We start from the raw sequence: 18,319 nt of genomic DNA, 5'->3' as shown, positions 1-18,319 counted from the left end.
TAAAGAACACTCTTAGCTTCTCTTCCGAGTGTGCCGCATTCTCTTCGAGGCCCTTCATAAAAAGGAACCATAAAACGCGCAACCTAATTTCAAAGTCGTGCAAGTCAAGCGTCGTACTAACAAGTATACACGTAAGCATGAGTGTGTGTGTGTGTGTGTGTGTGTGTGTGTGTGTGTGTGTGTGTGTGTGAGTGTGTGTGTACGCGATTGAGTGTATTTTGTGTAGTGGAGTATTACACGTAAAACTCCCACGAATGTTAGACAAATCGCCTTAGCACGTAAGAACAAGAACGAGAACATGAACAAGAACAACACGAACAAATAGAAAAGAGAGGGTGCTAACTGGGGTCACTTGCTAAGCACACACACACACATACACATGCTGGCAACGAGTACTTGCTTGGCACAAAAAGAAGCATGAGAAGGAGACGAGAGAGAGAGAAATGGAAAGTGCTCGCATGCGAAAAATGTTCGCTTGAAGCAGCCAACAGCAGCGGAAAAAGGAGCAAAACAAAAGGAAAAGTGAGAATATCTGAGGTTTTTTAGGCCAAGTGACGAAATGGGCTGCCACTTGGAGTGGGACGCTGACCGCAATAACCAATAGCGTATATAGTTGTACACTCCTCTCTCTTTCTATATATATATATATGGTATACTATACAACAATATAAGTATGTGTGCATATATTTGCATATGTATGCAAAATTATACCAAAATATTCAAATTTCTATTGATTTTGCAGTAAAGTTGACGTGGAAAGCAACACTTAAACTTCAAAATGCATCGAGCTAGAACAACACATCCGAAGGACGCATAACTGCAAATCCATTTTAGAAACAAGTTAGGAACTCACCTTGAACGCCTTGAATGAGGATACCACATAGAAGGCGCCATCCTCGAGCTCCTCCAGATGATACTTGCGATCGCCGTCCATGGAGAAAACGTAGCGTGCCCCACGTGGCAGATCCATTTTGGGCGAGATCTTGTCCAGCAGATTATCGAGAGAGGTGACATCCCGACCGGGACGATAGCGCAGCTCGACGCCCGGAAAGAAGGGATCACCATTGCGATAGAAGACCACACGGCGTGCCTTCCAATACGAGAGATTCGAGTAGCGTGAAGCCGCCGCACTGGAGATCTCGGGACGCGACTTGGAACGTACGAGGGGGACAACCGGTGGCTGCTCCGATGTCTCGCTCATGTTATCCAGATAGCTGGGACTAATCGCGCGACTCTGATGTCCGCTCTGGATGCCACCGCCACCTGCAGCAGTAGCCGAGTGACCAGCAGTGCCGCCGTTGCGCTGTTGCCAATAGTCCGGCAATTGACTGGAGCCACCGCCGGCTCCAGCACGGCCAGCAGCTGCTCCTGCTCCTCCCCCACCTCCTGGAGTTGTAGACGAGTGCAAGTCGCCGGCTGCTAAGTCATCATCATCGTCGTCATAGTGAGCACTCTGAGGCTGTATCTGGAAGCTAGAGTTGCCACGTGATGTGGGACTCTTGGTTGGGCTATTGCGGTTGCTATCGTTAGTCGGATGATGATTATTGTGACCCAATTGCGATGCGTTATGATGATTCAGTTGGTTATCGTTATCATCGAATTGGCCAGTCGTCTGAGTGAATGTCGGCGAAACGTTTCCCTCGAGTTGTGAGTTCGAACTAATTTGTGGCATTGTTTTGCCACCGTGGTGCACGGCCGACTCGTCATTAGCAGCTGCGACGCCGCCGTCGTCGTCATCGCCGCCACCGCTGCCGCCTTTGCCATCGCCGCCATTGCCATCGCCGTCGCCATCGCCATCAACGTTGCCATTGCGATGGGCACTCATGCCGTCCAAGTAGTCGTTCTCTTCGTTGGACATTGTCCGCTCTCTCTCTTAAATCCAACTCTCTACTCGTATTGCCAACTCTATAGCCAATCTCAGCCAGCGGTTGCCTTGCGTGACTGCGTTTGTTGTGGTCAAAAGTCAAAGCTGCGCGATGTCGCGTCGACTCACAAAACTCTTCTCGCCTACTGTTGCTTTAACAACTCGACTCCTTTTTTAGTCAACTCGAGTGCTCTGTGCCGTGAGGTTGCCACTTACATTTTCCTCAAAACTTTCTAGCAAAAATAAGGAAAGTTGACGCCACTTTGAATATATGATCCTAAAAAATACAGAAAATAAAAAGAAAATAAGAAAATCTCTCCAATTAGTTAAAGCTCATTTTGAGTATTAAAGAGTAATATTTCAATGCTTTAATTATTCTCTTTTAGATGTGCTTTATTAAGCAATTGAACCAATATAATCAATGTAGTACCATAATAATACACTAGGGGGAAAATATTCAGACCAAACCCTTAGCTCATATCACAAGGATGTATTTTCTTCAATGATTGATTTGTTAAGTAAACTCATTACATTTCTCAGCTAGTAATCCGTTGCCTAAAACTTTCTTGTTGTCAATAATTATACGTATTTTATACTGCAGCTGTTCTCATTTTGGGAACTATGTAGAAGCATTGCATACTTTAATGATTGATTCGTTTAGTAAACATATTACTTATTCAGATTCAGCAACCCATTACTTAGCCTAGGCAAAACTCCTGAAAATATTCTTGATGTCAATAGCTATATCGTTATATTCTCTACACTGCAGCTGTGCTCAACAATTCTTCAAAATATATTTGAGCCCATTATCGGCATGTTTGGTAGCTCCGAAATGTCTGCTGGGTGTCTATGTCATGTCCACTGTCGATGGCTCTTGAGGGACCACTCCAGACGCAGCTCAACAACTGTCTGACTAACAACTTCACAGTTCTCCTTTGTCCGTTAACACACACACAAAGGGAGAGTAACAGTGTAAGGAGCAAACACTCGCACTCGCTCAATCCCGGCGTGTCCTGCTGCGAACACTGTGTGGCTCTGGACACCGCCACTTGTGTGGAAATATCGCGTACTATTTGCCTTGCTTTATGCACCTCGCACTTCAATTGCTCGAACTGCAATTGCAGCTACAGGCTGCGAGGGAGAGAGAAGCGCCAACAGCTTTAGAAGTGGCTACTCCACTTTACTTTGACCGAAATTACAGGCAACTTGTGTGCCGACTTTAGTGTGTGCCACACACACACACACACACATATATATATGTAACATATATCTACATGTTCACATATGGACATGGACTGGCCAAAGGCGTTGCCCGCTGCTCGATCCCGGTCACAGGGCTTAACGGCTTCAAGTGGCATAGGGCTCTGCAGTGTTCTTGTTGTTCCATGTGTCTTTTCCCCCCATTTCCCTATTTCGCATTTCACCACTTTCCATTCATGCCACAATCGCATCCAGCACACTCTCTGTATGTGTGTGCAACTATTTCAACTGCATTGAAATTCTACCACACCAAAAATGTGGGAGGCAAATAGTTTTTTTTGTGCTTTTTGTATTTTTTTGGCTTGTAGATTTCCCATTTCGTTTCCCTGTTGTCGTCTCAGTCTCAGTCTCACTCAGAGTGTGTGTTGGTATTTTTTTTTTTTTTTGCTTGCTGCTTTTCGCTCACCTGTTTTATGTAAATTGTTTTTATTGCAACACGTTGCACTTCTTGCCTTGCATTTGCGTTTTATTTATGGCTGAGGTTGTTCGTCCCTGCTCAGCACTTTTATACGTTTTCTTTTATTTCTGTTTCTCTTTTTTTCAGCGCCAATTAGGTTAATGACACTTTGGCTTGGAGTCAGGCCGATGGGATGTCGCTTATTAATGCACAAACAGTTGCAATTGATGTTGTCTTGTTGTTATTACTGCAGTTGCAGCTTCCACTCGCACTTGCACTAATTGGCTATCAATCAGCTGCAGTTGTCCCTCTCTCTATCGCTCTCACTTTGTTTATCTCACTCTTGTTTTGGGGGGTCTTCCGCTCGACTTATTTGGTGGGTCGAAGTTGTGTTGCCCTTACTCACACATTTACTTGAATCGAATTTAATGAACTCGAACAAAAGTTTATTAAAATATCTCGGCAAGAAAGTTGGCAAGCGCAAACAAAGTGTGCAACTTTTAAGACGTCTTCTCTCTTCGTTTACGTTTTGGCAACGCGCCGCCGTGTTTTGTGCACAATGCAAGAAGAAATTCCGTCTGGCAACTTTGCCGGTCAAAGTGTTTTTGAATTGTGTTTCATGTGCCTGTCCACTCTAAAGTCCTCCACGGCAGCCAATTTTCATAGAGAGCGACTCGCGACGCGGAGTCGCGTTAACTTCCAACCAACATCGTCGACATCGCGGGCATTGAATTACACTTTGTTGTTGTTTCCCTATTGTTGTTGTTGGTGTTGTTGCTGTGTTGCTTTTGGTGCAAGTGCCTGACTTATGGGCTAATGCTGCCACGCGACTTCGCCTTCGACTTCGACGTCGACTTCTTCGGCATTACCGTTACCTTTTACCGCTGCCTTTGCCCTCCACCTTCGACCACATCGTCTAATTGTGCCCTGCTTATAAAGCACCCCCTAACCGAACTCCTTGGCAGTGAGCCATTCGGCACCTTTTCTCTAAACCGTTTTGCTATGGGGATCCCCCCGTCCTCTGCTTACCACCTTTCGCACCTGTCGTGCTCCATAACCGACTCGCTGCTCCAAACTAGCGGGAGTTTGTTGTCGTTTCTCCCTTTCGGCGACATTACGAACACGAGCTCAGGTTGAGGAACCGCAAAAGTTAGCTCACGCTAGTTAATGCTATCGCTGCACTGTGGTCCAATGTATATGGCAAATAATTCAGCTCTGTTAACACTAATGAACGCCAAGAAACGCAATCAAAACATCTCTGCTAAAGTAAGTAATTACGTGCAATAAGCACAGACTAACATATAATTTAAAAACACCAAAGCCAAAGCTTTAAATAAGTGTCTCAAACTTGCACTTAAATGTTCATTAAATTTGAAATCGAAACTTAAATCTAAAATACAAATTTGAAAAAAAGAATATTGAATTTATACCACAATAAAAAGTGTTCTACTTTTTAAGCAATTATTTATCAAATTACGACATTGTGATATAAAAGTGTGCACGATATTAGCAAAAAAGTGTAAGATATAAACAAAAGTTTACTAACAAATCCTAATTTAATTTAAGGTTTATTATTTACATTTACAGTAATGAAGCACAACAAATTTTTTATTTTTATTGACAAGTTTTATAATCAAGCAGTTAAAACAAATAATTCATTTTTCAAACACAAAATACAATATTTCTTTCTACCACCATAAAATATGTTCTACTTTTAAGCAATCTCGTATCAAATTATGACATTATGAAGACATAAAAGTATGCACGAAAATAGGAAATTATCCAACAAGTAAAAAAGAAAATATAATGTACCATAAAGTGACAAAATTTCTAATAAAATCAGTAGGTTAATGATTACTGTCGAAGCAATAAATTAATTGGCTTAACATTTCTTAAGGAATTTCTGTTTTGTTTTAATAGTTACATTTGACAAATACTAAGTTTATCTTGTTTAACCTTTATATTTTCAAATTATTTCTTTATTTCTATTTTTCATACATTAAAACATTTTTGAAATTTTAGCAACTGTGTTTACCTTAAGAAATATATTTATGAATATTTAAAATTATTAATTATGTATACCGCTTTTTTATTAAGTTAGGCCGAGCCCAAATTATTAGTTTATTGCATATCGTGACATTATTGTTGTGTAGTTGGTTTTTCACCGATGTCATGGTGGCAACGACAGCACCTTTCAGACCTTTCGGTGTGTCGTGAGTACTTTTCTATACATGCAACGTGTGGGCAGTCTTCCACTGCAGTCCACACCTTGTTCTTGTTCTTTCCTCTTGCTCTCGCTCTTGTGATTTTCCTTTGTGTCACGCTGTTCGACCAGTTAGTTAGTTGGTAAAACCTTACGAGCAGTCATACAACAATTTGGCATTTGAGAGTGCTGAGTTTAGTAAATTCGTCGATGGGTTATTCGTCGCACAATTAGGCCAAATGTTTGTGGAAATTTCTTTTTATTACATTATAGTATATGATTCGAAGTAGGCGTTCTCAGCCTTAGGCACAGTGGTTGGCGGTCATTGTGCCGCTCGCCAAATTCCTGCCCGCCCTCTTAGAGTTAAGCCAAAACTTTTTTTTTATTAATTACATTTTCCGTACTTATAATAGCGTGGGCGACGCAACGTTTGGTGAAGTTAATGTATTATTTTAATGTTATTTCCGGAATGTGCGTGATTTGTACACACTTTCCACTTGGCAATGGTAAAAAGAGTAGTATACTTGGCCAACAAATTCCGTCAGCAATTATCAGAGGTAATTTCTTAAAAGTCAAGACAAATTCAGCATTTGGTTGGGGGCAAAATGTTGCAGAATAATGTCTGAATAATATTAGCAACTATTTTAAGAAATTATGTTTTGTTATAATTTGTTTTATTTTGACTGCGTGTGTGGAATATGTTGAGGTCAAGGTTGTGGATATTAATTTAGCTTAACATAATAGTTTAGGAAACATTATAGGAATAAAATATGGGATTTTTATTTAAGCATATGTTTTATAATTATATATGTTATTGTAGTAGAAAACAAGTTTGAAATCTATAGTTGAGTCTCGATTGTGAAATACCCGCTTCCTAGTTTCAGTAAATCAAAAACAGTGCGGTATTTTTCTAAAAATACACGAATTTAAAAGACTATTTTACATTGAAGATTATAATTGGTTACTACTACGTTCAAAATATACCATAAAAATAAAAATATACCAGATTCTCAACTAATGAAATTTGTATCTGATCGCAACCAAATTTCAGGAATATTATTCATGTAGCTTTTACAGTATGTATTAAAAGTCCGTTCTACCCCATGAGTATAGAGTAAAACTATTTAGCTTACTTACCTTAAAGAAATACTATTTTCATTCTCTTTTTAAAATAAATCCAGGTCGATGATACTATGCTTTATAACCATATCGGATTCTGGTCAGTCATATGGCAATTTGACACATTAATTTAATCTCTATGCATATCTTTAATCGCCATTGAGTTGGAACAACTAGTTGGCAATCTACGCTGCGGATATCCTGTCACTGTGTCAAGGATAAGCAAAGCATTGACTGTGAAATATATGGTTGACCAATATGAACTAATGAAGACACGCCAGCTTTCGTAGTTACGAGAGCGTATAAAATAATCTTAGCCAGTCTTCCGCAAGGGATTTTTGTATGGTGCGCAAAAGTCGAGAAAGAATGCACCAAAAATATTTGCGCTCATACTCGAGTGAGCCTACATTTTTTATTGAAAACTTTTCGGTGCGGTGCAATGTCCCCGGCTGTAGTAGCGAGCTAGCCTGAAAAAATGCAATAGAAAATTTTTTGGTGCAAAGGGTGTGGTCGAAAGTCTGCAACGACACCAAAAGCGACAGCCACAGCGGCAGCGACATCGCCAGAGAGACAACGAGAACGAGAACGACAACGACAACAATGAGGCATTTTTAATGTGAGCATTAAACAATGGCAGCGAGGACAAAGGATACAGACTCGTCCACACGAGACAACAACCAGTAGCAAGACAGGACGAACAGCAGGGGAATCACTTTTACCCAGCAAACGACTTTTAAAATGCTATAAAATGATTCCAAAATTAATAGTGTGAATACGGATTAGTTTATATTCTTTGATGTGCTTGCTCAGTGTATTCAACTGCCTTTTGCTGCTGGGCAAAGTTTAATCCATAAAGTGCCAGCTGAATGGCTTGCTGGGTGAATTGGGAAGCCAGCGCTTTAAGTATGCAGGCTGTGAATAAACACAGTTCTTATAGCTTCTCATAGCTGGGGATTCGCGCCAGATAACTTTTCAATACAAAGTACGAGTATGATGCCCATGACGCCACTAAAAATACGTTGAAGAATGCAACAGCAAACGACAGAGAGCGATGTGAATGTGAATGTGGTTGAGGATGAGGATGTGAAATGTGGATGTGGATGGACGTTGCATGCAACTGAATGAACCACAACAAAGGCGAAACGACTGTGACACAATCACAAGTATGACTTCGACTCTGAATCTGGAATCTGTCCGGCTGTCTGAGCTATCTGTCTGCTGTTGGAGGACTACTTAAAAATGTGTGGAAGCTGTTGCATCTACCATCGGGGGCTATCGGACGTTTCAGCCGTAAGCAAACTTCAATGAGCACGGAGACGCAGAGACCCACATCATCATCATTATCATCATCAGTTTGGGGCTGACCAAGCATCTGCTTTGTCAAAATGAATGAGACGCATGACAAGATGAATGGATCGACGCAGGAGTGCGGAGTCAAAGAGAGAGAGAGAGAGAGTGAGGCGGGGAAAAGAGACAAAGAAAACGAGGAAACGAAAAACGACCACAAGCAGTCACCCATAGCTACTTCCCGGTCAAGTACTTATATCACTCTCGTGCCATCCCCCACACCGAAAATACATACAAGTTTCTCCTCGGTCGCTGTCGCTGTCGCTGTCGCAGTGTTGCCCTAACGGTAATGGTAATGGTAATGTATAGTCGTGGACATGGTATGCCAACACATCTCTGCGATAATTTGGTCGATGGTCGATGCGATGCAATGCCAACCAGCCATCCAACCAACCAGCCAGCCAGCTAGCCAACCAAGCAGGGCAAAATAAAAGTGGAAAAGTTGTGTCGTCGTGTCCTCGAAATGTGGAATGGAACTGGGTTGTCGGCGGCTGTTGGCAAAAGTTTCAATTGTCTGTGCCCGAGGATGTGTGAATGTGATTGTTTAAGTTTTTGCTTTCTGCTGCTTCCTGTTGCATGTGGGCACAATTAATTGTTATTGCGTGCACTCGGCAAAAATGGCCATGATGATGATTCATATGACGAGCCGAGCAGAGCCGGTCATAAGCTTATGATGGATATGCACTTCAAGTGATTGAAACGCATTTCGTCTTCAAGCATATATATCTCAGCATTTGCTTGCAAATGAGTTTATATTCGCATATCGTTTATATTCAAATCCCGTCCAAACGACTTTTGTGCTAGAAACTTTCGTCATTAACTAAATACAATAAAGCCAAATGCACTTCAGCTGCTCGAAAAGCATTTCTTCAACTTTTAGCGGCCACAAATTATAGCAGCATTCTCTACGTATTTTTTCCGACTTCTTCTGTTGCCATTCCGTATTCCATTTCCATGCTCCAATAAAGCAAATGGCTAAAAGTTTTTAGCGAGGAAATTAACATTTGGCAGCATGCTTTAATGTGGTCATACTGTCGCGCCAAAAAAACACACACAAATTCACGTCTTCTCCTCCTTTCCCTTTTGCTGACTGCTTCTCGCAACTTCAGTTTTCAGTTCCATCTCGCTTCCAGCTGCCGACAAAGTGTTACGGGTTTTCCTGGTTACGGCGAGTGGCCGCTGTCTCGATGCTGACGACGTCGACGTCGACGACGACGCGACTATGATTAGTTTCGGTTTTGGGAGGCGCCTCCACGCTTGGCCATTTTAAATGCCTTTTCGCGCCACATTCATTTTGTGGGTGCCACATTATGTGGCATGGCAGCAGCAGCATGTTGGCTTGTTTGCCTTTAGCTTTTTTTTTTTGTTTTTAATTCATTCGTTCCGTGGCGGCTACTGCTTTTAATATGATTGCAATTTGCGCCAACATGTGGAACCAAACCCAGCTGCTGTTTGCTCTAGAGGCAGTCGAAAAGTTCGTTTTGGTCAACTTTGCGCCCAGTTGCAACAACAAGAGCAGCAAGTGCGCTGTGTAGTCTACTTTGGGGCGCATTAGTTTCGCATCACTTGCCCAAAATATTGTGTGGCACGACTTGGCTTCGCTTCCTCTACTTTGCAAGCGGTTTTGCGGCAATTGATGTGCGGAAAATGTATGTGTATATGTGTTGGTATGTATGTATGTATGTAAGTGCTTTTATGTGTTAGTAAATGAGAGTCCTTTTTTCTGTGGCGCCAATTACTTAGCCGACTGCAGTTGGCCAATTACAAATTACAGACTGCTATCGCACTTGGACCTCACTCACTCCAAAACATTCCTCTCCCATCTCTCTCTCTCTCTCTCTCTCTCTCTCTCTCTCTCTTCTTCTTTCCTCTTTTTATTCTCTTGGCAGCATTTTCATTAGGTCCAAACTTGGAGAAATATATTGGTAAATCAATTATGTGGCTGGCTTTCAATTGTATGTTGGCCACTTTTAATTTATTTGATTTATTTAATTGAAGGCCGCTCTCGCTCTTGCTTCATTATTTTATTTTGTAATTTTGTTTCCCATTTTCATTTTATATTTTTTTTATTTTTGCTTAATGGCAACCAAAACTTTTTCGCATACTTTTGGAAAATGTGAATTTCGTGTCTTTGTAATTCTTGTTTTATTTTGTGCTTTTAACGCTGCAAATCATTTCAACTCAACGTCAAATATAATTAGCTGTAAGTGTATCGTCTGTGGTTTGCTTTGCTTTATTTTAAATTTGTAAATTGTAATTTGTTGTTAATTACTTTTGCGCAGCCAGCAGCGAGTATTTTTATTGGAAATTAATGCCAACAAATCGGGCAACGACTTGCGCTCAAGAGCAGAGCTCTTCAAATTGAAATCAGCTTACAAATACATCGTAAATTGGCATTACGAATAAGAGTAACTATTAAAGTTGTGTTTAACCATTAAATAGGTCGATTAAAGGACATTTAAGGTACAAAGTGGGCTTAAGGGAATTACTTGAAGTACAACTGTAAGTATCATAGGGCAAAAGCAATTTTAGTAATAATGCAATTTCTGTTTTGTTGTCAGAAATTTTTAATTAACATTATTTTGAAATTACAGTTAAGTTATTTAATATTTACTTAATTATAATTTACATCTAAATTTTGTAAAGTTTTTAAATACATTTTTATTGAATAAAATTATTTATTAATGTTAGTTAAGTTAGCTTTCCTTACATACCTACTTATTTTTAGAGCTTAATAAAATTAAATTATATTGAGAACCATTTAGTGCTAATATTAGTTTTGTAATTTAAGACTAAGAAATTTTAATTAACATTATTTTGAAATTACAGTTAAGTTATTTAATATTTACCTAATTATAAATTACTTCTTTTTTAAAGTTTTTAAATAAATTTTTACAGAATGAAACTATTTATTAATATTAGTTAAGTTAGCTATACTTACTTACTTACCTACTTATTTTGCATTTTTACAGCTTAGTAAAATGAAATTATATTGAGAACCATTTAGTGCTAATATTAGTTTTGTAATTTAAGACTAAGAAATTTGAATTTAATAACATTATCTTTTAATACTACTTAAGTTAGTGTATAATTATATGGTTTACTTTCATAGCAAGCGTTGTAAATATTATATTTTATAATACGAGAAGTATATCGAAGGCTCATCAAATAATTCTGGAGCCACATATGTCGAACTTCAAGACATCCCTAATGAACTTGACGGTTCGACCTTCAATTCACGTCCTCGTTCGGCGGACACGCAGCACAATTATCCGTACAGTGAATAAATATAGCCGAAATCCACCGGATCGTGGTGTTGTGTGTACAGTCAAGTGCAGAGACTGTGGCAATTTTATTGGACGTTCAAACTTTGATTTTCTAAAGCGGAGACAAAAGTGAGTGCTATTATTAGAGAAATATTTTTAAAATGTATTCTCACTTACAGATTGCATTCATCTAATTGCGAGCATGTAACATGCGGCATTTTTGCTGTTGCGATAAGTTTAATTTTGGGATACGGATTATTTCTGGTGCGACGCTATAATCAGACGTTCTCTTATGGATCGGGAGGCTGCCAAGTGAACTTTCTATGGCCCTTGCATGATTGCCAAGTTCAGATTTAGGATAAACCAAATGGATTTGATTTCAACAACATTGTTAAATATTTGTAAGTAGTTAATTATGCTCAGCCACAATTTCCATACTTTATCTCGCACACAATTTCAGCATGGACTGTTGGCCATTATTGTAGCCATTTTCACAGCATTTTCACTCAATCAAAGCGGCGGCCACAGAGCACTCGCTAAACACACCTTACTAATTGGGCCGCAGGGCACTTTACGCGCTCCGTGCTTTTTGGGCAGAGCTGCCAATCAGCAAGCCGTTTAAATAATAAATCACTTTAAAATTAGTTTGCCAAGTTGTGCCAAGTTGTGAGCGTCGACAAATTAGTAAAAGTTAATTAAAACTATTTAAATTGCAAATTATTTTAACATTTTTCGCCCACACACAGGCAGCACAGAGAGAGACAAAGAAAGGCTGTAGATGTCATACTGCTATAAAGTGCTGAAGCATAGCTCACACATACATCTAAAGACCGCAGCTAAGGAAAGCTAACACCCACTCCTGCACACACACACACACACACGCACACATACTATTGCTTTTCCTTTTCACAGACTGTTTAAATGAGGGAAATTAAAAAAAAAGAGTAAAAACGAGCGCTCCGTTGCCGTTGCCGTTGCCGTGTTGCCGTATTCTCGTTGATGTGTAGGATTGTATGTTTAAACGGGATACGAGTATGTACAAAAAATGTCAAGTTGTGTGCGCAGTCAGGTTGTGTGTCTGAGTGAGACTGTCAGTTCAAGCAGAAGAGAGCGTGGGGGATGGAGTAGGTGCCGAGGTATTCATTCAGTCAGCAGTCAGTCGCCTTAGCCGGGAGGTATCATTTAGGGGTGTTGCCTGAGTTGGAGTTGGGGTATCGGGTTAGGGGCGTCGGGGCGTATACGCGTGGCGCAACAATTTGCATATAAAAAGGGTTGTTAGACTTTAAATAGCGGCCTGGCCTATTATCTGCATTAGGGTAGATATGGCGCGCATTAAGATAAGGTACTTACAGCGACGTTTACACCGGCCTCGACATACTAGCTTGGGAGTGTGGGACCAAAGTTAATTTATGCGGGCGTGGATCCGGCTATGCTCCTTGTCCTCACGCTTCTACTATCTGTGCACACACAAAGCTTTGCTGAAATTTTAGTTAAAGGTAAAATTGTTTAAGACATAAAACTTAGTACACACACACACTCGGCTCACACTCGTAACATCAAATAGAAGAAGATGAATGAATAAAGTCCAATTGGCGATTGACACTCTGCTCTTTGATAGCATTCCTTTTCATAGAGAAAGAGAGATCATCGAGAGGTACTTTCGAGCTGCTTTTGGCACACACACACACACAGTGCTTAATTTGTAATGATGGAAATTGTCTGGCAAATGGATATCTACTACTAAAGCAGAGTACTTGCCAGCTCACACCTCATGTGAGTGCTTCAAAGTGACATTCAGTCGGGGAATAAGTCGAGTCGAGTTTTTGTATCACAATTTGAAAAGGCAACTGTTTGCTGTTTGCAGTTTGCTGCTGCTCCCGTTGATATTTCAATTGCAATGGCAATGGCAAGTGCAATTGCAATTGCAATCGCAATGGAAATCGCAATTTGTAGCAATGTGCATTATACTCGATGCTCGAATTCAAACTCAAACTCAGCAGCAAAAGGAATCACGCGGCAATCCGAGTGAGTGTGCGTGCTCCCATGAAGCCAAAAAGTCAGACCAGCCTAAATCACTTTTTCCTTCTTTTTTTGGCCAACATTTTTGTCGACTTTTGAACGATGTGCTGTTGCATTGCGATTGCAGATACCAGATGCGAGATGCGAGATACGAGATTTGTGAACAGCAGCAGCATCAGCAGAAGTATCTCAATTGAAATACCTGTTCCATTTCAAAGGCAACACAGAATGACGTCTATTGGGTTTTGTGTACAATAATGCTTATCGTCGGGCCTCCACGGCATGCCTACATTTCGTCTACCTGGGCAAAAGTCTCTGGCTCGCTGCCAACCTGAAAATTGAGTGCCGAATCGTGCCTCCTAAATATTTACTTACGCATTTGCCGTCGGCCTGGTTTTGACGCTTCCCGGATAATAATCTACTACAGCATGCCAGAATCGTACTACTTACCAAAGAGACGTACTCATATACAATATGTAATATATATATTGTACAGAACGTAGAGCTATCGTCATCATTTACATTAGTGTTTGTCTCCGCTCCGTTAAAACCTTCTCTTCCAGCCGGGTTAAGTGTGTGCCTGGTTTTTGCTTTTTTGTTTCCTGTTTCTGGTTTCTTCCTCGAACACATAGTTTGACATTTGGAATTAATGAGCACTTAAGCGCACCCATAACACATTTATTTAGTGGCTTATGAGTGCTGATGACGTTCTCTAGACTCTCGCTCTCGCAGACCAAATGGCACCCAATTCATGAAAGCTTCTCAAATCTCGCAAAACAAACGTGTAAACTTGAGTGTTCTCGTCCAGAGAATACCCATTTATTGTCACCCACCCTCCACTCCACTCCGTTCTTTTGCGAGTGCACCTAACTAATCTCTCGGCGACTATAATAAACTGTTTCTGCTCACTGGTTGACTGGTTGACTGACTGACAGACTGAGGGATTGGCAATCCACACGCTGTACAAACCATTAAAGCTAGGAAATTGAATTTTATATGTATATACGACTAACCATTTATGATATTAATACAGGATTGCAGGATTTCCAACGAAAATACTTTCATTAAGAGTCCGCACATTATCCAATTTAATTTTTAGAATCAACACCTAACATGAATGTTGTAACAGTTGTGGGAAATTATGCTGATTAAGGCAATTAAAGCCTTTGAGCATTCCCATAATTATTATACCCGGTACTCATAATGTAGAAGGTTATTGTAACTTTGTGTCGACTGGAATAGTATGTAACAGTCTAATATAATATAATAAGGCATCTTTGTACACTATGATATATTTATAATAGTATATCAATATACCAAATACGACCTTCGGTATACTTTAATAGTTGTTCATATTATTACTTCTATTAAAAATTGGTATCGGGTATCTCAAAGTCGACTGTAGCTTTCTGACTTGTTATTAGTTTCCATTACCGTTCTTCTATTGAATTGGGAAAAACGTTAGTTACATTTTTAAAGCATTTTAAAAATTTTTAATTTTCACTACAAATATTCGCAGATTAAGTTTCCCAAGCAGCACAATATTTAGGGAATTACATTCATCACTATCAAATATACTTGAGGCTTTTTTGCTACTTATTTCGGTATCAACTCTTCATGTTCGACTCGATTGGTTTGCTCCTTAAAGTTGTGCACATTTCAATTACTTTTCAACATGCAAAACATGTCATTTGATATATTTGTTTAAGACAATTCTATCAAATGAAATAAAATAAAATTTCAATTCGAATATTTCAACAAATATGCCAATTAAAAAGCCATTCAATATGCTTGAACATATTTAAAGTTAGCTAAATTGGAATGCAGCCAAATAAATTGTATATTATCATAAAAATATGCACTAAACAGAAAATATATAATATTTCTCAAAATATAATAACATACACCAAAAATTCCTACAATATCCAATAGTCGACTTTCGTTTTTAAAGATTTCCTTCCTCGAATTCTACACAAAATCAGCTTAAGCTTTCGCCTTAATTTAAGAGTGAAGTATTTTGTGTATTTAAACCCACGGCCGTAAATAGAGCCAACGACGTGTCAGCGATGTATTCAAAATAATGTAAATTAATTCGCTTTGCGTAAAACCGCTAAATCAAAACAAATGACTTTTTACGCGTAAAATTTAGCCGAACAATAAAAGCGAATCGAAAGGAATTCATGAATTTATGAAAGCGTTTGGGAATATTTGTGTGTATGGCGCAAATATTTATAAATATATATTTGATCCACCAATATGAATTTTAAAAGCCACACAAATATGTTGTACTTTTTAATCCAAATGTGGTGTATAAATTTAGAAGCTAAAAATAATGCGAGTAAAAGCAAAGATGTTTTCAATGTCAATCGGCATCAGCTTTTCAGACAATGGCTTTTGCACATGCCACAACGAATGAAGTGTTTGTTCGTTTGTATCGTTTTTTTTTTTTTTTTTTTGGCATTGTGGCATCATATGTTTTGAAGACACTGTCAAATGATGTCAGTGACTCGCTGGCACGCTGACAATTTGACAATCCGCAAAGCGAATGGCACAACAAATGTCTATTAGTGTGTGGCTGTGGCAGAACCAGCAGACTTCGGGCGACGGGAGAGAGCAGGAAATTATGGCAAAACCACGAGGAGCACACAAAACAAACAGGCAAAAAGTTAATTGTATGAAATCAACACACTTAAAGTCAACAACACCAACAAATGCCAGCAAATAGGTTGAGCATGTTGACAACAGTCAAGGCAATATTAGGGACAGCAACAAACCGAAACTCCAGCCACAGCCACAGTCTCAGACTCCCTCCCCTCTATGTCTCTTTTGCTAAGTCTCTGAGTCAGAGGCAATCCGAGTGGCAGCCCAAGTTTTCACTCCTGGCAATGATAGCAGGCAAAGCAAGCAAAGGCAGACAGTCAAGCCGAACTACATATATATCTTATTTTATATATGTGTGAGTGTGTCTCTCCGTCTGTTTGTCTGTCCGTCCGTCTGTTCTAGTAGATCCCACAGTCATGGCGTTGAAGAGACAGCAAGGACAAATAGCAACAACATGAAGCATAGCTAAAGGCAGCTTATAAGCCGCAGCATCAGTCGTGGCAAAGTACGAATACACCCCGCCCCCACACAGTGGGCGATTTGGTCCCGCTAGCGGCATTTAATTCAAATTTTCAAATTTAAAAATCCGTTAATATTTTTTCACATATCGATAGCAGATGCTTTGATTAGATTTTTAAAAGCTTTTTGAAAGCTCTACGATCAGCTGATCATTAGCTGTGATCGGTCAAACACACCATATGATTTCGCAAAGAGCTTTACACAATTTTTTCTCTTTGCGCGCATGGAATTTGAGTTCCTCGGAAATTTATAATTTTTGGTGAATTTGTTAGAAGTTTGGTTTTTTATAATATTCAAGGTATGTATTTTCAAAAAAATCAATGTTTGTGACCGGTCTATAAATGTGTAGCTCATAAAACGTAGTGGTAATTCAGTGTATTAACAACTAGCCCGGATTAGCGTACACCTGTCTTTCGTGGAGTAGAACTTAATTTGTTCAACTAAGTCCAGTCTAACTCCTTTATTAGCCGAAAGTGTGAATCAGTGGCGTCCAAAAATGTGTAATATCAACTGCTATTATCTGCTAGCCTTGAAACTATGGTACTTTTTAGACACAGTGTTAGTACCAAAAAGGGATCTTTTTTTAGTATTGCACTCAGAAGTCATCCCATTTTTTTCCATCATCCCATCATTTTTTAGATAAAGTTTATATATGAAATATGTTAATTGAAGTTCAAATAAAATAAAAATAAAACAAAATTTTAAATTAAAAAAAAAATTTTTTTTAAATTAAAAAAAAAAATTTAAAAAAAAATTTAAAAAAAAAATTTTTTAACTTAAAAAATTCTATGATTTTTTTCTGATCAGTGAAAAAAACCGACTGAAGATATCTATTTTAGTTTAGAAGTTTTTAATTAAATGCCGCTAGCGGGACCAAATCGCCCACTGTGCCCCACCGAGTACCCATCCCCTTATTCACACTCACACTGGTACAAGTTAATGCAAGTACATGTCGCATCGTGTTGGGATAACTCTGACGCTGTTTGTGTGTGTTTGTGTGTGTCAAAAGAGTAAAAATGATGAAGCAGCTCAAGCTTCGGTGCACCGGAAAAAGATGAAACTGCTTCAGGTGTAGTTGTAGCTGTAGCTGTAGTTGTCGCTTTAGTAGTTGTAGGTGAGCTAAATGCTCACAAGTGCAGCAGGGGCAAACGATGGGTCACGATTGCTACGCTTCAACTTAAGTACTGCAAGTAGTAGATGGAAAATGAGAGGTGAAAGTAGTCAGAGTCATGGCAGAAGTAGCTGAAAGAATTCCGCCCACTGTTGGAATCGCAGCACAGGCAGACAGCGAAAGAGTCGGACGTACCTTGACACCGGAACGCTCTAGATGGATGAGACTGCGGATGGGGTCGGGAGGGGGAAGAAGGAGCAGAGTCGAGAAAGTCGTACAAAAATACTTGAGAAAATCGTGTTAAATCGCGCTCAAGTGTTAAAGTAATAAGCACTTTTAATAAATAAAGTTGAATTGTACTGCGAGTGGGAATGTGACACACACAAACACCAACACAAACACCAACACAAACACAGACACACTCACCTAACATACCCAGAGAGCTATTATTGGCACAGAGATTCCTAGAGGCAAAGGACAACACGGAAGCATCGAATTTAATTCCTTGACATTTAGTGCTGTCGATTTGGCAGCAGTCGAGTGCAAAGTAACCTAGAGGCGAATTCTTGTATCTTAATAGGTTTTTACTCAATGGCTACATGTGCATTTAAAT

General features: G+C 39.5%; 2 protein-coding genes across 3 annotated transcripts in view; one reads left to right on the top strand and one right to left on the bottom strand.

Moving 5' to 3' along the window:
• LOC117570633 (echinoderm microtubule-associated protein-like CG42247) overlaps positions 1–3,858 on the bottom strand; it is a 38,533-nt gene extending 34,675 nt beyond the window's left edge. The window contains exons 1-2 of the mRNA XM_034252401.2: positions 3,531–3,858; positions 854–2,141 (exon numbers count right to left, since the gene is read on the bottom strand). Of these exons, the coding sequence (XP_034108292.2) occupies positions 854–1,858 (1,005 nt within the window). The 5' untranslated portion in view covers positions 1,859–2,141; positions 3,531–3,858. The remainder of the gene's footprint in view (positions 1–853; positions 2,142–3,530) is intronic.
• Positions 1–11,342, top strand: part of LOC117570635 (uncharacterized) — a 29,282-nt gene extending 17,940 nt beyond the window's left edge. The window contains exons 2-3 of one of the 2 annotated variants that reach the window (XM_052004583.1): positions 10,633–10,692; positions 11,303–11,342. In XM_052004583.1, coding sequence (XP_051860543.1) covers positions 10,633–10,692; positions 11,303–11,330 — 88 coding nt within the window. In that variant the 3' untranslated portion in view covers positions 11,331–11,342. Of the gene's footprint in view, positions 1–742; positions 840–10,632; positions 10,693–11,302 lie in introns of those variants that run through there. The other variant, XR_007954881.1, reaches the window with a different exon arrangement.
• The last annotated feature ends 6,977 nt before the right edge of the window (positions 11,343–18,319 follow it).

Source organism: Drosophila albomicans, chromosome 3 (genome assembly GCF_009650485.2).
Source record: "Drosophila albomicans strain 15112-1751.03 chromosome 3, ASM965048v2, whole genome shotgun sequence".
Classification (NCBI taxonomy): domain Eukaryota; kingdom Metazoa; phylum Arthropoda; class Insecta; order Diptera; family Drosophilidae; genus Drosophila; species Drosophila albomicans.
This window is presented reverse-complemented; position numbering and strand designations above follow the sequence as displayed.